General features: G+C 50.0%; 1 protein-coding gene across 1 annotated transcript in view; it reads right to left on the bottom strand.

Annotated features, from left to right (window-relative positions):
* Unc93a (unc-93 homolog A) overlaps positions 1 to 22,426 on the bottom strand; it is a 31,202-nt gene that overhangs the window by 1,646 nt on the left and 7,130 nt on the right. Inside the window, exons 2-9 of the mRNA XM_057762394.1 lie at positions 17,938 to 18,003; positions 17,562 to 17,723; positions 15,022 to 15,203; positions 14,383 to 14,612; positions 12,998 to 13,123; positions 9,645 to 9,862; positions 7,614 to 7,749; positions 6,150 to 6,281 (exon numbers count right to left, since the gene is read on the bottom strand). Of these exons, the coding sequence (XP_057618377.1) occupies positions 6,150 to 6,281; positions 7,614 to 7,749; positions 9,645 to 9,862; positions 12,998 to 13,123; positions 14,383 to 14,612; positions 15,022 to 15,203; positions 17,562 to 17,648 (1,111 nt within the window). The 5' untranslated portion in view covers positions 17,649 to 17,723; positions 17,938 to 18,003. The remainder of the gene's footprint in view (positions 1 to 6,149; positions 6,282 to 7,613; positions 7,750 to 9,644; positions 9,863 to 12,997; positions 13,124 to 14,382; positions 14,613 to 15,021; positions 15,204 to 17,561; positions 17,724 to 17,937; positions 18,004 to 22,426) is intronic.

Below are 22,426 nucleotides of genomic sequence, written 5' to 3'. Positions count from 1 at the left end.
AGGATTTCTGGGGCTTGCTAGCCAGCTCACCCAGCTGAATTTTTGAAACTCTGTCTCAAATATTAAGATAGAGAGTGACTAAGACAGTGTTGACCTCTGGCCTCCACATGCACACGTGTGCATTCATACACAGATATCACATACATACACAAAACACATGTATACACATATACCACCAATAAACACAGAGACACACAACACGGTCCATTAAATTAATCCTGATAGAGAGACTTTGGCACTGCCAGCTTTCTTGAAAAAAATCTGGACTTTTCTTAAAAACAAACTAGCACATAATTATGCTGACAGTTAGGTGAGGGCCTCCAGCAGTGGGCAGCACAGGAGAGGGAATATGGAGACACAGAGGAGTCGCTGCCAGAGGGAGCTGGCCTCCTCTAAGGATAAAGAAAGAGTTCAGTGTGTGTTTTTGTGGAGTTTGCCACCCTGTGGAAAAGACCATAGACACAACCCAACAATAGTTGAAAGATTTATTGATTAGCTTCTGGCAGGGTAAGCCATCTGTGCGCCAAATTTGAGACTGCTGTGGGAAGGAGAGCTAAGGGAGGAAAGGAAAGGCACTAGACGACCTCCATATCTATGCAAGCCAGCAAAAACCAGTTTGATCTGCCAAGTGAAGGAGGTAAGGTAACTCAGAACAATCCTTGGGTGTCTGCATAAGCAAGTTACAGAAGCAAAAAAGCAGTTAGTCTTATAGCAAGTAGATGGTCATGGCTATACAGTTTTGGGTGGCGGTCACTGAGTCAGGGTTACTGGGAACTTATCTTCCAGGGGCTGGAGTCGGAGACAAATGGCTGGTGGGTTCCAGGATGGATGCCTGGCATAAATGGAGTTTCTTTCACTCTCACAGTGTAAGACCAGGTGGAATTCCTTACCTGTCCCCAGGACCAAAGGGTAATGAGTTATATTCACAGGAACCCATATTTGTCTTTTCAAGGGTGTGCCTCCAACACTTGACAGTAGTAGCCTCGCAGGTGATGCCCACTGCCCAGTGTTTAGAAGCAAAGTCAGTGCCACTTGAAAGTTCCTAAGCCTTTATTACTAGTTCTGTGACGATTATTATTACTATTATTATTATTATTATTATTATTATTATTATTATTATTATGAGACAGGGTTACTCAGCAAAACAATCCTGGCTGTCCTGGAACTCACTCTAGACCAGGCTGGCCTCAAACTCACAGAGTTCTGCCTGCCTCTGCCTCCCAAGTGCTGGGATTAAAGGTGTGTGATTAATTTTTGTCTTTTGAGACAGGGTTCTTCTCTGCAGCCTTGACTGTCATGAAACTTGCTTTTTAGACCAGGCTGGCCTTGAACTCACAGACATCTCCCTCCTCTGCCTCCCGAGTGCTAGGATTGAAGGTGTGCACCATCACACCTAGTATGACTTTTACCTTTTCAATGTCTTCAGCAGTCTCTTATTTCCCATTTTAAATTGTCACACAGCACCTCTGTACATGTGTGTATGTGTGCACTCCTGAGACCTCCGAGCAGGGGTCTGGCAGAGGGAACAGTGAGAGAAGCCATGTTATTGTACTCCACAGCCTATGGTAATTTTTATTGGTTACAGCAAACTCAAAACTCGCACAGCCCGATACTTTTCCGCTTCTGAATGAAGTTACTTTTGCTTCCTGTGTTGGACAGGGCATTTTTGATAGATCTGGATGAGATCTGCAAGAATCCCACTGCATAACATGGCTGAGTGGCAGGTGCATCGGGGAGGGGATCGATGAGGAAATGGCAGGCCCTGGTGACTTGCTATGGTCTGTCCATACCCCAGGTGGCTGTGCCAGCTCCTACTCACACAACTCCCTCTTCACCAAGACCGCCCTCAGCCCCTGCATGTGGAACGACATGCCAGCCGGACGTGGGACCATGGATTCCGTGGCAGGGAACAAAGATGCCTTTAGACAGAGCTTACACTGGAAGGAAGTTTATTGGGGAAGGAAAGGAGAGATAGAGACAGAGAGACAGTGACCTACCTCCTCAGAGAAATGGGAGAGAGAGAGAGAGAGAGAGAGAGAGAGAGAGAGAGAGAGAGAGAGAGAGAGAGAAGGTGGAGCTTGTCTCTTAAAGGGACCTTTGCATCTGTATATAGACTTCATAGTGATGTAGCAGCCATGGGACCCTGGGCGCGTCCTGCCAGGTGACAGGGGCCAGCATAATGTCTCAATCCTAGCAGCACTGCCCCTAGAAATCCTGCTTGGCTTCCCATAATGGCCAGAAGGGAGAACCCTAAGACGGAGGACCCAGGATAAAGAATGCCATGACACAGGATGGGGTCCCCAGAATGAAATATCTTGGGTAGAAAGGCCCAACATGGAAGGATCCTAGGATGGAGGACCCAGTGTAGAGACATACTAGATGGAGGGCCCCAGGGCAGGAGAGTCAGAAGTCTAGAACTGATAACTATGGAGACTGAAACTGATCCATCTGGCAACTGGACCAGCAGAAGTGGCCCTGTCCCTTCCTCTCTGTGAACACAGCTCCACCAGAAGCTGCGTCCCAGACAACTGAGAAGCTAAGGGTTTTGGATGCATAGCCTGAACTGCCTTTACAGAAGTCTCGAGGATCTGGGCAGAGCAACCACCGTCTCTTCAGGAATGCCTGCTAATCAAACCAGCCCTGAGGGAGAAATGTTCATATCAGCTATGACTAGACAGAGACGGGAGGAAACATGTCTGTCCATTTGTCCACAGTGGTAATATCTGGACAGACAAGTGAAGGGAAAGTCCGTGAGAAAATAAGCATTCATGCAGTGGTACCCAGATGGATGAGGGGCATGGCAAGGAGGTGACTACCCCAGTGTTAACTACACAGACATGAATGCCAAGTGCAGGGCATCACCCAACACAGGATCTCAGAGCAGGAAATGGAGGTTTATGGTAAACTGGGGAAATTCCAGGGCATCTACCCTTTGTGAGCCACAGGGAACCCATGTTCTGATAGCAGCCATGTCCTGATAGGAGCCAGCTTCCCCTGGTTATGAAAGGTGAATATTGGGGGCTGGACCCTGGCTCTATGCAGACTTGATACTGTCTCTACAGCTTGTCTGTAAACATAAGGCTATTGTGAATTAATTACTGTTTTGTTCTCAGCAGCAGCCTGACCTGGCTGCCTCAGCCGTTCAGGGCACTCAAGGTTAAAGTGACCGAGACCCTGATTCTAGTCGTTAGGTGAGGGGATGTTGAGTGAACTGACAGGCGTCTCATCTGTTGGGAAGACAAATGGGCACTAAGAAGTCAGACTCCGGGCTCTTGTGAACTTGAAAATTAGCCCCTTCAGCAGCCAAGGGGGCGGAGTGTATTTTTAGATGAACATTCTATGTCTCACATGCAGTGCAGTGGCATGTGAGGGTTGCTATAGCAACGGCACCCATCCTCCCTCAGTCGTCAGACTGGATGAACAGATAAGCGCAGATTTACTGGGAAGCTGCAGAAGCCCCCAAGCCCTGGGGCACCCAGGCTCGCAAGAGGACCTGGTGTTGAGTCCGGCAACAATACTAAACTGAAGGGTTTAAAAACTGGTGGCTCAGTTGGGGGTGGGGGGGACTCACTCATGTCTATGAATAAGAAGAGAACATACCATCATGTCTGTCCTTTGTGTGTACATGTGCATGTGTGTGCAATCAGAGGCCAGAGGAGGACTCTGGGCATCCTGCTCAGTCACTCTCGTCTCACTCCCTAAGACAGGGTCTCTCACTAGAACGTGACCTTTCGGTTTCCTTGCTAGACTGCCTGGCCAGCAAGTCTCAGCAATTCTCCTGTCTCAATTCCCCTTTCCCAGTGCTGGGGTCACAGGCTCCAGCCTGGAGATCTAAATGTCTTGGTTCATCAAGTTGTTCATGGAGCAAGTGTTCTGGCCCACTGTGCCGTCTCCCCTGCCCCACATGATACTGTTCTTGAGATGTGACCAAAACTGCATGCAGTTCGCCACATGGAAGAGGGACAGGCAACCATCTGGATGCTGTGTGGGCATGTTGTGCTGTGGGAAGCTGGGCGGAGCCAGCTACAGGAACTCAGCACAAAACAACACTCCTCACTGGGGTGGCTGCAAGTGCACACTTTTGAAGAAACTGGTTTGTCTTTTAACAACAAACATCTTTAACAACAAACACTCTTACCTGTACAAAAGGATTGAAATTATGTGATTTTAAATTAGCATCCCTTATTCAACCGAGTCATTGTCCAAGACACTAACCGAACTTGAGTGCTCATAATATACATATATATTGGGTCCTAGGTAATTTGCATAGTTTAACAAATTTGCTTTTCCGGGTGTTTTCTCTCCATATAAAGAAAGGGGGAAGTAAAGTGATTATCCATATATTTCAGAGAGAAAGAAAGCAGAATGTTTTTACTGTGCTAGAGTGCGGGATAGAGCAGGCTGTCTATCCAGCTGCTTTCTGTGCTTTGGTAAATGCTTTGAAAATTCAGTGAGTTCAGAAGGTCGTCCGCACACAGAGGATGGGGTCCACATGTGTTTCAGCGAACTCTTAGGCCTGTGTGGGGTTTGATGCGACTTCTCTCTGGTGCTGACTGGATAAACTAACGTCACCAGGTGATCTGCCATGTCACTGGCTTATAATTCTAGACTTCTGAGAAGAGCTAAAGTGAGTTTCTGATCACACACACACACACATACTGAACCCATATATTCCTAAGAACAGGAGTATGTCCCAGCCCATGGAAAGTCTGACTTTGGTCAAAAACAAACAAAAAACTAGATGAAAGCTCCAGCCGAGCACACACTGGCCATTTGGTTCAGTCTCCACTAAAGCCAACCGTACTATGGAGTCAGTTAGACCCTCTGGATCCAGCTGTTTTAGATTTCTCTAAGGCATTTCCCCCAGCTCTTGTAAACAGCAAGGATGAACTCTGGAGGCTGTGGTTCCACTGTCTGCAGCCACATGCTACAGATTCAGAAAGAGTGGCTGGGCCTCCCATCCCTGGCAAGCCTGACTTCAAGCTGTTGCCAGTGTCTAAGCCTGACTGTGTCCTGAGTGTGCTGGGGAAGGGGTAACTTATGAACCATATGCATCTCAGGGCTCCCTCAGGCCTCTCATCAAGACCTTTCAGATTCCAGACACAGAGCCCTTCCTTTCCTGCCCCTTAGGCACAATCCAGGCCGCTAGGCACTTAGGGGTGAGGGTTCTGACCCTGGCCTCATTATGTCATTTATGACCATCACCCGAATACACACCCTGTCACCTGTCCTGTGCCGCTGTCATCCACACGACATTCCGTAGCCTTCTCGCCTAGTGCCCTCCCTTGAAGTCCTCTGAGCTGATGCTCCAGGGTAGAAGCGAGAGCTTCCAGCATATCCAGTACAAGCACTCTGGTTCCTATAACCCTTTGTCACACCACTGACCCTCCTACTGATTCTCTCGGAGCCTCCTTGTGCAGCCCCTGGGCCTTGTGAGACAGCATTCTGGAGCCGAGCCGCCCTCCTGTCCAGTCATGCCCTTGCCTTGCTGGTCTTGCTCACCTCCTGACCGCACACTCTAACTGGGGAAAGGTCTCTTCCAGGTGGCTTCTACCATGGCTTCTTCATAGTTATCCCAACTTTCTACCGCTAGTCAGTTCTCCAAGGTCAAGGGGTCACGTTCCCCATCTCTGGCTCTGCGGGTGTCTATAGGACTTTCTCACCTCCATTTCTGATCCTGACTGTCATCAGGAGCTTTAACCTGCCCACAGTCATCTTCCTCCTCTGTATCCCTGTCTCCATCTTACCTCCATATGGCCTCAAGGAAACAGGATACAGGGTGACATATGTGCTAGCATCCTGCGTCCCTATCTGGATGCTCTATAGTTCCTCCCTGCCATCTTTTCCTCTGGCTCCTCGTCTGTGCACACCTGTGAGTACTCTAGGGCACCCCATGCTGTGTGGAGCCCCTGGTCTGACCCGCCCCTCCATCTGCATCATGTGTGTCCAGACTTGAGAACACAGTTTTTGAGACCTGTCTTTCTCTTTCTCACTTCCCTTGTCCCCAGAGTTGCCTTCTACTGGGGGCTTCAACTAGACACACACAGAGACCTTGATTTCCACCTTAGTGATGGCCTTCTGGCCTTGCTACCCTCAAGAGAGCTTACTGAGGGAAACTGAGGCACCGTGAGCCTGTGCTGGGCACTCACCATTGTTCTGTGTCTGCCAGACGGCATCTGCCATTCCCCACAGGCCAGAGAGGATGAAGAAGACAGGCAGCTGGGCCGGGTTGGGGCGCCACAGAAGGAGGATGATAATGCAAACGAGGTGTATGGTAGCACCTGTCAGAGGACACAAGACAGGACAGTGGGTGGCTGTCCCCTCTGCTTGAGATGGCTGGGACCTCAGGTGGTCATCCGTACCATTGTGCTTGCACATTTTCTAATGCTTTCATACAGCGCATAGAAACAGGATGGTACAGAGAAAGCACGGATGTGTGGGCAGAGATGTGAGCGCAGGTGTGTGAGCAGAGAAAGCATGGGTGTGTGAGCAGAGAAAGCACGGGTGTGTGAGCAGAGGAAGCACGGGTGTGTGAGCAGAGGAAGCACGGGTGTGTGAGAAGAGGAAGCACGGGTGTGTGAGCAGAGGAAGCACGGGTGTGTGAGCAGAGGAAGCACAGGTGTGTGAGCAGAGGAAACACAGGTGTGTGAGCAGAGGAAGCACAGGTGTGTGAGCAGAGGAAGCACAGGTGTGTGAGCAGAGGAAACACAGGTGTGTGAGCAGAGGAAGCACAGGTGTGTAAGTGCGTGACTGACTCTAACAGGGGACCCTCTGGACCATGAGGACCCACAGAACCCATAATCTTATCAGGACTCTGAACTGTGGAACCCCAGCCCCTGCTGTGTGGCTGGGGGACCCACAAGTTGTCTCCCTAAGTGTGAGCTAGGCTTCTAAACAGTTTGTGGGTGAAGAGAGAGCCCTGGAGAACCCTGCAGTGATCTCTGGGCTTGTTCCTTGGGGCACAACTTCTGTGACAGATCTCTGTGAGGCAGAAACAAGTACTTCCTTGTTGTGCGATATAGTATTTGTTTAACTGGGTAAAGATGGGCTGCATTTGTTTATGCTGTAGAATAATTCTTTAACTATGTAAAGAGTGTTCCTGATTTTCCTTGCCTGCCTAAGGCCCCTGATTGGTCTAATAAAAAGCTCAAGGGCCAATAGCTAGTCTGAAGAGGGACAGATGGGATTGGTGGGCAAAGAGAAAAGGGGACCTGGCCAGACAGACAGACAGACACAGAGAAAGCAGGAAAGTAGAACATACAGAATGAAAGACAGGTAAAAAGGCCCATGGCAAAATGTAGATGAATAGAAACCAGTTAAATTAAGGTTAAAAAGCTAGTTAGAAATAAGCCTAAGCTAAGGTTGAGCATTCAGAATTAATAAGAAGTCTCTGTGTCATAATTTTGGGGCTGGCAGTCCATGAAGGCTGGTTACACTTCCCCTTGTTGGAGGAAGGCAGGGGGTGGCAGGGGGCACAAGAACAGCATCATGGGAGGCGAGGAATCATGCTGCCTACAGGGTTTCCCTTTCTAAAGCTCGTCCACAACACTCCCTGCCCTGTGTGTGCCCTTTACATGGGCCCGGAGCATATGCTGACCCGAGTGACTACTTACCCGTCACATAGAGCGCGGCCCTGCCCGTGTACTTGGAGATCTTCCCATACAGCAGGGAGCACAGGGAGGTGACAGCCGAGAAGCAGATCATCACATAGCCCACGAAATGGATGCCCAGGGCACAGGTCGCGTAAGACTGGGAAGAAGCACAGAGCTGCATTACTGGCACATACAGGCCTCCCTGTGGTTCCAGTCTGCAGCTACCATGTGACAGCTGACACGCTGGTGTGGTCGAGGAACTGCAGCTCCCAGCCTGGGAGAGCAGCACTGGTATATGGAAGAGGGCCTGCTTTGGACCAGAATGGACAGACATCTGGACAAACCCCTTCCCACATTCTTTGCCTAGGTGTAGACACTATCTTACAGAGCGTTAACAAAGACACTGACATGTCCATCGTTTCCTATTAGGCCTAAGGACAGGTGAGGGAAATGCAACCTCCATAGACCGCTAGGGAGGCCACTGGGCGGCCTCAACACTTGGCTCCATTACTGGCAGAATCAAGGACACTTAGATGAAAGGTTGGAACAAGGAGGCTGGCTGCATTGGCATAGCTGGCTGGGGCTGGGACGACGTGATGTCTGATGGGACAGGAGGCCCGTGCACATTGCTGAGGTGCTGGGCTGAGGTGTTGTGGGTGTGTCCTGCCAGCTGCAGAGCCCAATGGTGCAGAGGAAGAGGGAGGATGAAGAGGAGGACATGCAGGACACGGATGAGAGGCGTGACTCCAGAGAGTCACCTGACGATGGAGAAGTCAGTGAGGTGGACATGAAAGGCCATGAACAGGATCAGGACCAGGGGGTGATCTAGGTAGACAAGCAAAGGTGGCCTTGGGTGATTCCAGGCCACCCCGACCCATCTTGCATCCACAGCCTCAGTCTCTCAGCCTACAGCACATGGCTGCCGTACCTGACACTGTCCTTTATGTCCCCTCAGCTGCTGCCAAGACATGGTCTCCTAGGGTCCTCCCAGCCATCCATCAGTCATCCCTTGAGTGCTAAGAGCCTGAGCCATCCCACCCTCCTGGTTGGGCCATCCCACCCTCCTGGCTGGTACCCCTCTCCTTGGTTGCCATGTGTGGTCCCTTTCTAACCTTCTTTAATAAAGACCCAAGACTGATTTCCTCCACCATCAGCTCCCCGTTTCCCCAAATGGTGGTACTACTGGATGAATCCAGGACACCTAGATATTGCCCAAGGCACACTTGTCGGGAGATGACTGCAGTTTATGGGAATTCAGGTGAGGCTGAATGCCTGCTGTCTGCCTGCTGTTCAAGAGCACCACCCCTGGCTGGAGAGTGAGGTAGAAATGTTCCTTGTGTGGGGACGGGGCAGAGCTTAAAGGTAGCATGAGGGATGCCCTGCCTCCTGACTCCTGCCTCTGCCTCCTGCGGGTCACCATGAACCAGAGTGTACCGGGAAAGACTCTCACCCACCCAGGAGGGAGAAGACTTCTGGGACAGATGGCTCCCTCCCTCCACAGCTCTGGGATTCCTTAGAAAGACAGATCCTGGGGTCAGCCCTCCCACAGAAGACAGCAGTTGTTATTCAGCCAATAGAGACTAGCCCACTTTGTGTCCCTACTGCCCGTGTTGTCCCACGTGAAAGAACTTCTGTGAGCACAGAAAAGTTCATAAGTGGAAGAGCCAGCGCTGGCAGGCCGCAAGGTTTCTAGGCTGGACTACACGGTATGGAAGCTGGTGAGGGAAGGGATTTCAACGCGACTCGAGGACTTAACACCTTCTATTATTTAACAGCAGTGGGAACACAGGGTGAAACCCGCGTTAGCAGAATGGACGAGTGTTACACACAGCTGGCAGCAGCTACCTTCTCCCAGTTTTGTCCTTCCTCGGAAAGACACGAGCTGGTAGGAAGTTCTCCCTTCGGATGAGAAGTCAGAGGTGGGTGTCTCAAATCATAGACTTAGCAGCTGATCCCACTGCAGGGCCCCTGGGCCACTGGTCTCGGACACCCTCAGGTTCCTTTAGGTAGAGAGCAGGTGCACAGTGTGAGCCCTGGGCTCCTTTCTCCTACCTTTGTGTACTCTCCATAGAGAAACCCTTGGTGGAGCCCACTGTACAGTGGCAGGAACATCAGGAGGCACAAGCGCTTGTCTTTAAACAGTGTGAAGGTCGAGAGTACAGTGGACCAGAGAGGTGGCGATCTGGGCCTCGCCTCTCCTTCACTAGCCAATCTGTTTTCCACAGACTCCAGAAACACGGACACCAGCAGGATGGCCAGGATGCTGCTGCCTACGAGGACACACGGACAGGTTTGTCTATGAGGATCAGATGTATATTCCACTGACTAGCTGCACTTGACCACATATGTGTTAGGGCTACGATTAACTTGTGACTAGTTTTCAGTTAAAGTCCGCCACGGTGGGTCAGCATTGCCAACACCCACACACAGTGGGTCAGCATGGCCATCTCCCACACACAGTGGGTCAGCATGGCCAACACCCACACACAATGGGTCAGCATTGCCAGCACCCACACACAGTGGGTCAGCGTGGTCATATTCCACACACAGCGGATCAGCATGATCATCACCCATACACAGTGGGTCAGCATGGCCATCACCCACACACGGTGGGTCAGCATGGCCATATCCCACACACAGTGGGTCAGCATGACCATAACCCACACACAGTGCGTCAGCATTTCCAACACCCACACGCAGCAGGGTCAGCATTACCAAGGGTCGTTCCCTTGGGATGGAAATGCCACACATGGTGGTTAGCATTGCCATCACCTACAGAGGAACAACACGCTTTTAAAGATGATAAAAAACAAAAATTCCCCAAGCCAGATGACCAGAGGAAAACACAGCAAGGCACAAAGCTATGTGTCAGTCAAAGAGGGACATAGAAATCTATTGTGCAGTAAACACCCTGAAGGCCCCAGCAGACCCATGCTGTTTAGAGACAGGCCTTAGAGGGGGTGGACTTAGAGGGACAATCGGCAGAGGGCTCCACGGGTCCTGGGACCTTTGACTGCATTTGTGATGATACGCAGTGTATTTTAATAAATAAAGCCTGCCTGAAGATCTGAGAGTAAAACAGCCCCACTCGTCAGCCTTACAGGCAGTGGTAACACACAGCTTAAATCCCAACCCTAGAGAGGATTATAAGACAGGAGGAGACAGCTCACACACACAGTCTCATTCTGAGATTCCTGGAGGCAGGATTGTCATTTTGGACACAGATAGAAGTAAGAGCTAGGGGCTGACTGTTTTGCTTTTCTGACTTTCAGGTTGGACTCCAATTTCTGTGTCTGGGTTTTTATTAATTGTGCTCTATGCATTTGTACTTTGAACCATATTAATGGGTTATCTGTGAAAAAAAGAAAATAAGAACCGAAAACTATTTCACCCTGAACATTCTTTACATCTCTAATCCCAAAACGCAGCGAGTAGCTGAGTCTGTCTTTGCCATGAGCCCACTGCAGTTTTCCGGTCCCCTCCATCCCCTGGTTTATGTGGGTGTTGTGACAAACACAGAGGTCCCTCTGTCCCCGAGCCATGTGAGGTGCCATTTGTAACATCTCCTGAGCACTGCCATTCCACTTTCTGACAAGGGTAGTTCCCTCGGGATGGAAATGCCCAAACTCTGGGTGTGAGCTTCAGTCAGTGAGCTTAGGTCCTGCCGTCCCTCCCTTTCAGAGGCTCATTTCTGTGAAACTGTGGCCCAGCCTGGCTGAGCTGCGGGCTTGATGAAGTCAGCTGTCTTCACAGATGTTGGCAGAGGTGGCCCACCTGTCTCAGCACCTATCATAGTAATCCCCTCTTTAACAAACTTACACCCAGTAAGTCCGGATCCCCTCAAGGCTTTCCCTCCTGACTAAACACCCTTCCTGAGTCACCTGAGTGCAACCTATCAGCTGTGTTTATTAGGGTCTACAGGGCTGGGCCTCTCCTGTCAGGGACCTGGGGCTGTGCCCCGCTGTGGAAGAGTCACAATGCCTCAAGGGAGGAGCCATAGCATCACAGTGACCGTTTACATGATAGGGTAGGTGTCTGTACAGGAAGCACTCTGTCCTTCCAACCATCCCAATGTTGGCTGTGGAAAAACAGTAGAAAACTTGTATCTTTTCCTCACTGAAGGAGCGGGTGGCTCCTTCTCCATGGCCTACCCTGCTGCAAAATATTTCAAGTTTGGGGTGTTCTAAAGGACACAGTCTCTAACAAGAAGCAGGGAGAGCCTGTGAGTTCAAAGGGGCTTGGACTCAGAAGTGACATCCTCATAGGTGTGTGTATCCAATGCCAAGTGGCCCTGAGCCTTCAGAGGCGTGAAGTGGTGTCATGGAACTGAGATGCTGTATTCTGAAGGCATACTCCAAGCGCTTCATTGTGAATGCAATCCCCAGAGTCCCAGACCATCAACCCAGGGGGAGGGCACTCGGGCATTACTGCCCACTTTGTCCTGTCTTATTTGTTTATGGTAGCACACTCATAGCAGATTTCCAGGTATCAGAATAGGGTAATGTCTCCACCCAGCCTGGGTCGTGGTCTCCTTATCTAAGCCAATTGACCGGTTACTTGGATGATAGAATTCTCCAGGCATATAAAGTTCCACTGAGCAGCACTGATGACTCCAGTTATTCACCAGTGCTACCTGTGGCCTTCCCCCCACTACAAAGACAACAGTGAGCGAGGCAGCGAGGTCACGTGATGCTCAAAGCCTTACTTCTCTACTGCCTGACCCTGCCGACCAGAAAGCCTGCCACTTCAGCTGACGAGCACCACCATTTCGTACACCCAGGTTCTCTGTGGCTGTCTAGGAGTGGGGGAAAGGGGACAGGGCAATCACTATAGCTTTCCATGAGTGTCTGGTCCCCCACTGCAGAAAGGGGATGGGGGTAGATATTGAGAAACCACAAGCCTGGTGACCCCATTGTCCCCATCACCAGGTGGATGTAAACAGGATTCTGATGAACAAATGTCTAGGTTGAGGATGACCAAGGACGGCAGGAAGACAGAAGTTACTTGAGACACCTCCCTGGCTCCCCCTTTTACTCCCTTTTCTACCCACACCCTCATTTTAGATCTGTGCACCCCCATATTGCATGGCCACAGGTAGCTTGGTTGGGCAGCATTGGCCGCTGAGTTTGCTTTTAGAGATCAGCCATTGAGATTGGCCCAGTTCTACAACTGGCTGGGGTTTTTTGCTTTATTTATTAAAGCAAGCACAGACGTAGTCCCCCACTATCACAAATTAATTTGGGGAAATCACAGAGGTGAGACAAAGTGCAATGAACAAGCACTACCCTGAGAAAACCACCATCGTGATCATGGCATCTCTTCGACCAGGTAAGCGTGGTTTTCCATGGACAAAGTTCACTTACGGGCTGGAGAACCACAGTTAGAGGTTGGGCATCTGTACGTACCGTTGAAGATACCCAGGAGTGTGTAGGTTAGATGGTGGGAGGGGTGGTAGGTGCTATTGCTGACCTCTGTGTCCATCAGACAGTCTTTGGCTCCACAGGACTTGAGCTGATCCTCTGGGATGGCCACTAGTGAAGTTGAAATCAAGATGAGGTGAGAATCCTAGGAACTAAGTAGTATATCTGAGGCCAAAATCGGCGGTGAAAGGGTGGTAGTCACCTGGGGCAGGAGACTTTGTCTTTTCTGCTTCATAAAACAAATGCTAGTTCTTTTATTTGTTAAAAAAAAACAAAAAACAAAAAAAACAAAAAGCAAAACAACCAGTGCAGGACTGGAGAGAAGGTCCAGCGGGTAGCACTGGCTGCTTGTGTAGAGGACCCAGGTTTGGTTCCCAGCACCCAACGCTGGCAGGCAACTGCATGTAACTCCAGTTCTAGAGAATCTAGTGCCCGCTCTGGAACCTGCTTGCATATGGTGCATATACATGCATGAAGAAAAAAAACCACTCCTACCCATAAAATAAAAGTAAATAGATGTGGAATGAAGTGGTTGGTTTGGCGGTGACTACCTACCTAACACGCACACACGTGTAAATTGAAGTTACTGTGACGTTAGTGTTGGTCCCTTGCCGGATCTAGAGTCACATAGGAGACAGCCTCTGGGCACATCTGCGAGGCGTGAGGGACTGTCATATAGGATAGATTAGTCTCTGGGCAATGCCAACGGGGGGGGGTTGATCAGCTCACTACTCAGGGAGCAGCCCATGGCCCTTCCCCTGCCGTGACACAGAGGCTGGGTTTGACATCAGTTTTTGCAGCATCTTGGCTGAGTGGCAGTGACTGTGACCACATGTGTTGCCCTGCGTAGTTCCTGCCTGAGACACACTGTCACCATGGAGGGAGGAAGGTAGTGACTTCCGAGCTTCCTGCCAGCACGTGGCCTGGCCGAGCCAGACTCATGCCAGGATGAAGGGAGAGAGGCCATCCTCACCTAGACTGCCCCTTCCGGAAGGCTCGGTCACAAGAATAGAAGGCTGGAAGTCCTCCAGCCTGGAGTCCCTGCTGGGTGGGGTTGAGGGAAGGCAGCCCTGGAACATTCTCCCAGTCATGGGATAAGGAGTCTGTCAGGTGGTTTTAACACTGGCCTGTGGCTCAGTTTTATAGGGAAATAAGCCACGTAAATTCTCAGCAACTCCAGAGACCCACATCACACTAGCAGGATTTGGGGGTGCCCAGTTTCCTCATGACACCCTTTCCCCAGGGGTTCCCCAACCTCCACAGGGTACCTGTGGAGAAGACAGCGACTTAGCCTCTTGACTATCCACAGAGGGGTAGGATCACCTGCCTCTACAGTAAGGTTCCCAAGGCTATGCAGCCCCCACGCTTACCTTTACTGGGTGTCTGGCTGAACACCAGTGAGGAAATGAGGTTGCCCCACATTCCAGAGGACTGGAAGATAAGAAAGAAGAGGCCAAAGTACTGGTTCACCACATCCTTGGCCAGCTTCCCCTCTTTCTGTGCTTGCAGATTTCCCATGATGGTGATGCAGGTACACTGGGCCGACCACAGAGGAGCTGCACCCAGGCCCAGCAAGATGGAAGTAGGGATCAAGGTGTACCTGCAAAAAGACCCAGCAGAATGGAGGAAGGGATCAGCGTGCATCCACACAGAAGCCCAGCAGGATGGAGGGGGATCAGGGTGTGCCCAAAGAGGCCGATGTGGTCTACACTCAAAAGCTGAGGGTACAGGGGATGGATGTCCATCCCTTGCTGGCTGAATCCCTGAGAATCACCTACATCAGACTCCCTAACCATTCAGGCCATGAGGATGTGGCAAGGGCAGGGGGTTGTGAGGGGGTGGGGGAAATCCCAAGAAGAGGCCAACACTGGGGTCAGGCATATGGGAGGAAGTTGGCGGGGACACAGGGAAGATTGAGAGGGTATCATACTGTCACGGTGCTCAGAGGGACATATTCTAACTCAGTCCCAGAGGACAGCCATCTGCATGAGAGCACAAGGCGCACACACCAGTTGGGGTAGAAGTTGGCCAGGGAGAAGGTCATGTAGCAGCACATAGAGCCCACCATGGTCCACTTGCAGCCAAACTTCTTGATGAGGACAGGTGGGAGGAACATGGAGGACAGCATCATAGTACAGTAGATGGTGCTGAGGGTCACCATGCCCAGGCCATCCTCATTGTAGAGGCTGCTCTGTGGAAGGAAGGCCAGCCATCAGAGGAGGGGACTGTGTGGGTGCTGTTCCCAGGCTCAGGGCCCTCAAACCCTGAGTCACCAGATACCAGCCTTCTTACATAAGAAACACTACTGCAGTGGAAATAAAGCCAGCTTCCTAGACTACCAGGAAGGATGCCACCAGGACTCAGAAATGGCCACTGTGAGCCCTTCAACTGGACTTTTTCTTGGCCTCAAGGCTAAGGTGGGAGGGGTCCCTGGTGGAGTTGCAGGGAAGACCCCCGACAAAGCAGAGACAGTGCCTACCATCCAGAGCCCTGCGCTATACAATGATTCATTGTTATGCCACAGGAGTGCCCGGCATAACGCTGATGTGAACTGACCCAGACTGCTGAAGGGCACTACTGGATGTGTGGTCAAAGAAACCAGAAGAACTCTTTCTTCTTCTGCCACTTGTAAGAGAAAGTGAATGAGAGGAGGATGAAGGAGGGGAGAAAGAGAAGAAGGAGGAAGAGGAAGGGGACGGGGAGGAAGGGAAGGAGAAAGAAGATAGGGAAGAGGAGGAAGAGAATGGCAAGAGGAAGAGCAGAAGGGAAGAAGAGGAAGGAGAGGAGGAGGAAGGGGAGGAGGGGAAAGAGACAGAGATGCTCCCCCAGCATGCTACCTGCCCTCCCTCACGTTCTGTGCCCACTGTACCCAACAGACTTGCTCTAGCCCGTCCCTAAAGCCCCTACAATCTGTTAAAAGGAGTCGGGCCCCATCCTCTGACATGGAGTTGTCTGGGTACTTCGTGTTTATGGAGTAGCTAGAAGTGTGGTCCAGCCAGGTCCTTTTACAAACAGCTTTGCCCTGGGTGTTTCACTCACAGCTGTGAGCTTGCCTGCTTCCTCCGCAATTCTAGTGAGACTCTGACAGCGTCTGTCAATGTTGGGATTTCTCTGTTGCCCACATTACTACAGCAAATTAGGGAGGGACTTTTGTGACTGACAATTGCTTTTAATTGTACTGGAAAGGAAGACAGGAGTTAATATCTAAGGAGAGCCAGAATTTTAGAAGCTAATGGCTTTCTTTTCCACCTGAGTGCCCACACTCCAATGCCTAGGCTGGCATCTGCTAGACAAGCTCGTCTGTGCTGTAGGCATATAAAGACAAGCACACGGAGATCGCATAAAGTAGACCTGATCACATCAACATACAGCAGTCTCTCAATCAGACTGAGGAGAGGCTCGGGAATGCTTTCCACTAGAGGGCCATGCAAGACTGCGGAGACACAACATCCACCATCTTCAGCTGGTGAACACAGGAGCTATCAGAAACCAGAGAGCAGGCATCAACATGGAGCTGATGCTGCCAGTACTACATGAAACCCCATCTTAAAAAAAAAAAAAAGAAGAAGAAAAAAGAATGGAAGAACAGCAGGAAGGAAGAGAAAAGAAGAAAGGGAAGGAAGGAAAGAAGAAAGGGAAGGAAGGAAGGAAGAAAGGAAGGAAGGAAGGAAGGAAGGAAGAAAAGAAGGAAGGAAGAAAAGAAGGAAGGAAGGAAGGAGAAGATGGGCAAACAAAGGATGGATGGATGGATGACTAGATGGATGGATGACTAGATGGATGGATGGATGGACGGACGGACGGACGGACGGACAGACAGACAGACAGATATCCCTTTTACTGTAATTGCCACAGGAAAAGTTGTCAAATCCTCCCCCAGCCCAAAAGATCCAGGCCCATATGACCTAGATGCACATGACCCCTGAGCCCAACCTGTTGGAGGCAGCTGCATGGTTTTCAAGCAGACTCGCAGACTTGAGCAAGAAGGATTCCATAACTGTTCAAAATGCAGATGATTTTGTCAAAGTTCATAGTTTTGCCTAAAGCTTTTCATAACGTCAAGTGAGGATTAGCAAACTGACATTTCTGCCCAACCACAAAGCCCAGAGCACATAAAATCCACAATAGTTTCCCTTATCTCTTTTTATCCATTCAAAGGCAAAGTGTGCTGAGCCTCCTCCTTGCCCCAGGGTCACACACACCTGGGCTGTGGAGCTCTGGTGGCACTCTGTGGGAACAAGACTGAACCTCGTAGAGCTTCATTTGGAAAAAAGAAAAAAGAATGTGCCAGGGAGTGCGGGAGAGTGTGGGTTGTGCCAGGGAATGCGGGAGAGTGTGGGTTGTGCCAGGGAGTGAGGGAGAGTGTGGGTTGTGCCAGGGATGCGGGAGAGTGTGGGTTGTGCCAGGGATGCGGGAGAGTGTGGGTTGTGCCAGGGATGTGGGAGGGTGTGGGTTGTGCCAGGGATGCGGGAGAGTGTGGGTTGTGCCAGGGAGTGCAGGAATGTGTGAGTTGTACCAGGGTGAATCGGATGACATGATAAATATATCTCACCTGCAGGTTCTGCAGGCCTCCGTAGGCTGTAAAGAGAAGGAAGAATCCACAGGAAACCACCAGGACATTCTTCAGGTTCTTCCCCATTACGCAGACAGACGTGTGTCACTACCAGTGGATGTCAGGGGATGCATATGCTTGTGTTTCCCTAAAAGAAACCAACTGGAGCACAAGAAATGGGACCATTACCGTGCAGTTCCACCCTCTCTGAGTTAGAAGTAGGTTGGCCATTAAAGCTTTGGATAGTTAATACACTCGCATTTGCAGGCCCAAGTCTACCTTATGCTTATTCTCTGGGAAGATTATGACTTATTAATCAGCTCTTCTGCAATTTTTTCACTATTACATTCGGATAGGAATATCACATCTTACGTACCTTTGAGAGTAACTCCTATGTCCAGAGAAATTGCCAGTGGTGCAGAATGTGGAATATTCTTCTGTCCTAAAGAACAAAGCAGGTGCACACCTTTAATCCCAGCACTCAGGAAGCAGAGGGAGGCTGATCTCTGGGAGTTCAAGGCCAGCCTGGTCTGCAGAGTGGGTTCCATGACAGAGAAACCCTGTCTCAAAAGAAAAATCAAACAAACAAAAAAAGCATAAAACATCAACTTTAGATGCTTTGTCTATCTTCTGAAAAACATCTAATGTGATAAAATCCCAGAGCCATGGACTTAGTAGTGCAAAGACGTGATTTCACCGTGTTGCGATGATGCTTTACGTGTTGAATATGGTATCCCATTATATGCAGAGAGCAATTTTACATGTACCATTTCATGTGTAATAATTAGCATTTGAAATCTTGGACCCATTATAAGACAACAAAGCCCAGCATGCCAGCCCAGAGCGGTGCTGGTTGGCCAAGCAGCTGCCAGTCATACGTGGTCACTGAGTCCTTAAGACAGAGCTGGCACTCGCTGTGGAACTGGATTTGAGCTTCACTTGCTAATTAACACTGAAGATTCTTGTGGACGCATGTTGGACAGGCTAGGTCCAGAGTGTCACACGGTGTTGTACCCACTGTATAAGACAAATAAGAAACATCCCATGCTGCACCCAGTGCCACACCCTTTAATCTAGGGACCCTGAAGGCAGAGGCAGGCACATTTCTGTGAGTCTGAGGTCAGCCTGGTTCACATAGAGTTCCAGGACAGCCAGAGCTTCCTAGTAAGTCCTTGTCTCCCTAAAGCATCCTTCTACCAAGTTATTCTTAGACCGTTCCCAAAGTGCTGTGTCCTCCATCATTTCTGCCAAGGATGAACCAAGCGAGTGAATCCTACAGCCTTGGTAGCCGACATGACCACCAATAATGGAGACAAGGCTCTTGTAGCTTACCTGGTTCCTGGAAAAACAAGCCTTGTGGGATACATGGTTTTAAATATTAAATGGGTTGAATATTTAAATGGGTTATTATTTCTGAAAACAGACAATAGAGCAAGACTAGGCTAGCAAGGTATTCTACTGTGGGAAAGGGGGTTACCACTCCCCAATCATTGGAGCACTTACGTCACAAGCGTGAGAACCTGAGGCTGAGCCCCAACATGAGTAATAACACTAGACATGGTAGGCGTGTATTTGAATGCCAGGGTTCCGGAGGTGGAAAGAGGAGAGAGTCCTTGGGACTCCCTGACCCAGTCTAGCCTAACACGGTGAACTCTCTAATGAGAGAGCCTGTCTCAACAGAGGCAGACAGCATGCCTGAGGAGGATACCTGAAGCTGTCCTCTGGCTTCCACATGCCGGTGCACCTGTGCACACACAAACACAGGAACCCTGAAAACAACCTTGCATCATCATCCTAGCCCTGAAACATCTCTAAACTTCTGTTTCCTCCTGAAAAAGGAAGCTGTGAGGATCCAAGAGGCTAACAGTGTAGAGAGCCCTGGAGTCACCCTTAATCAGAGTAATCCCCAGCAAACGACAATGGACAAGGTGAGCTGGAGCAACACAGAAAGCAATGCTTTAATGCGTTGTCTAATTTTCTGGAGATGTTTTAGTAGCCTTCAACTCCATTGTCCTGTCTATAGTCACCCCAAATGACTTGTGTGCGATGGGACAGCTTCTGGTGTTTTCTTTGCTTTTAGTGTCTTTCTCTATTAGTTTCTCAAACTTCCCAGGACTATGTTTTGGGGTTGGCAACTGACCCTGAAAGCAGCTTCTAAGAGCTGCTGTCTCGGCTCCTCAGAGTCCATCTAGATCTTCCAGGGACCTCGGCGGCTATGAAATCCCCCCAAGAGGTCTAGTTTCCCTTTGGCAAGTCAGATCCAGTGTCCTTGGCTGCTCTTCAGGTTGGGAATTGGTTGGCAGCATCAATGTTTCGATCGTGTCTTTCTCCCAGGACTCTCCTCATCTCTGTCAAGGGGGGTGTTGAAAATGGGAAACATGGAAGTCTGCAAGAGATGTTCTTCGAGAGAAGTCTACAGAATTGCCCGATCTCTAAGGTGAAAAGAGTTTTAGGTGTGATCTCATGGCCATAAGCTAGGATGCTCTTATTGTCCCAGGTCTTGGCTCCTGCCCGGACTGACAGACACAGGCTTGCAGACGTACACTAGGATGGGAGGAGAGAACAGTAAGCTCTGGAAGCTGATCTGACTGTGAAAGACAACTGAGCTGTGGTCAAGCTCCCCAGGTTAGACAGGGACAGTCCAAGTCTCAGGCGTCACCCCACCTGCAGTTAACACCTGTCCTAGGGTTTCCACTACTGTGATAAAGCCCAGCCCAAAGCAACTTTGGGAGTGTAGAGGTTTGGATAAGAATGGCTCCCATAGGCTCATCTTTTTGAATGCTTAGCCATCAGGGAGTGGAACTATTTGAGGATTAGGAGCTGGCCTGGTTGACAGAAGTATGACACTGGGGGTGTCTGAGATTTCAAAAGCCCGGGCCAGGCCTGGTATGTCTCCCTGTGCTGGCTGAGCCAGTGTAGAACTCTCAGCTCCTTCTCAAGCACCGTGTCTGCCTGCATGCCGCCACGCTCCCTGTCATGATGGATAATGGACTGACCCTCTGAAGCTCTAAGCCAGCCCAATTAAATGCTTTTTTTTTTTTTTTTTTTTTTTTTTTTTGGTTTTTCGAGACAGGGTTTCTCTGTGGTTTTGGAGCCTGTCCTGGAACTAGCTCTGTAGACCAGGCTGGTCTCGAACTCACAGAGATCTGCCTGCCTCTGCCTCCCGAGTGCTGGGATTAAAGGCGTGCACCACCACCACCCGGCCTAAATGCTTTTTTTTAAAGTAGGAGTTGTCATGGGCATGGCGTCTCTTCACAGCAATAGAACAGTGACTCAGACAGGGAGGGACAGGTTTAGTTCACCCTACAACTCTTGGGTAACACCTGCGTCAATGAGGGAAGTCAGGACAATAATTCAGCCCTGGAACTAGAGGTGGGAACTGAAGCAAAGGCCATAGAGGGACATTTTCTGCTGTCTTGCTCTTTCTGACTGGCTCAGTTTGATTTTATATACACCCCCAGGAACTTTCTCAGTGCTGGTACCACTGCAGTAGGCTGGGCACTCCCCTGTCATCATCAATCAAGACAATATCCACACACCTGTAGGCAGGTCAATCTCATGGAAGTGTCTTCTCGGCTAAGACTTCCCCCTTCTCAGACGACTCCAGCTTAATGTCAAAATGGTAAACAAACTAATAAAACCGCAACAGCAAGAACAGCACCCACGTGGGACTTTAGTCGTGGTCTTAAAGCTGTGGGCAGACAAGAGCTCACTAAACGAAGAGTGAGGGACCCAGTGCTTTCTGTGGACCTCAAGGAAGAAGCCTTTTAACCTCAGGACGCCAGGTGGTGAAAGGACCAGCCACGAGAGGTCACTGCTCTGCCAGGGCCCAAAACAGGGACTATGAGCTTCACAGGCCTTCCTTCAGTAAACCCCCTGCAAAGACGCTGAAGAGGCTCCTAACTGGGAAGTATAAGCGTGGCTGGCTCTTAGGGAAAGCGCTCCTGTGAGCAGCCGCTGTCAGTTTTCTTGGCATTTATGTTTGAAATCTAAAAGGGGCACCAAATAAATGTTCATTAATTCTATTAATTTTCTGCAGGAAAATGAAACATGAGTATTCAAAGGATGGAGATTATTGCTCCCTTTAGGAATTCTGGGATTCTTGCACTCTAGGAATGGGTATACCCCGTGCTTCCCCCTTTTCCCTTCAGCCGATTGCGTCAGTGCAGCCGCAGCTTGGGAAGAAGTTTCCTCTTAGTATGTATTCCAGAGTTCCTGCAACCCCACAATGTGCAGCAGACATCGCTTAGCCTGGCTAAACAAACAGCCTCCTGGACTACCGAGTTCTTCCTCAGTGAGGCATAGTCAGAGGCAGTCTGAGCAAAGACTCCATGACCATCTGCAGGTAACAGTGAGATCCTCCAACTGCTTCCCACCCCTTTCCAGAGAGCCCAGACCCATTTGAAGGACAGACTGTAGAGACTGCCCTCACCCTCTCGCTACTGATGAATCCCACAGAGACCCAGGTTGGCAGTTTGTGACCACCTGGGAATCTGTGTCTTGATGTCTCTCAGAGGCTCTAGAACACTTTCTACTGTTGACATTTGAGTGGCCTGATGGGTCAGCCACCCTTGACTGTAGAATCTGCAGAGCCACTAACCAGAAAATTCCACCCAGCTAAGGCACAGCCATCCTGTACAGAAAAAGGCCAGACCAGGATCTGGGGGCTCAGTCCTATGTTGTGATATTTTGTCTGTGTTCTGACAAATAAAGCTGACTTGGAGATGAGAGGGCAGAGCTAATCACGAATTAACCACAAAGGTCTGGAGGTCTGTACAGAGAGGAGACAGGAAGTGACAATACTGGGTGGAGACAGGGAGGGGTCTGAGGATTCGGAGAGGTAAGAAGTCTCTGGTGGCTGCTGC

The sequence above is a fragment of the Chionomys nivalis genome, chromosome 2, assembly GCF_950005125.1.
Source record: "Chionomys nivalis chromosome 2, mChiNiv1.1, whole genome shotgun sequence".
NCBI classification, from domain to species: domain Eukaryota; kingdom Metazoa; phylum Chordata; class Mammalia; order Rodentia; family Cricetidae; genus Chionomys; species Chionomys nivalis.
This window is presented reverse-complemented; position numbering and strand designations above follow the sequence as displayed.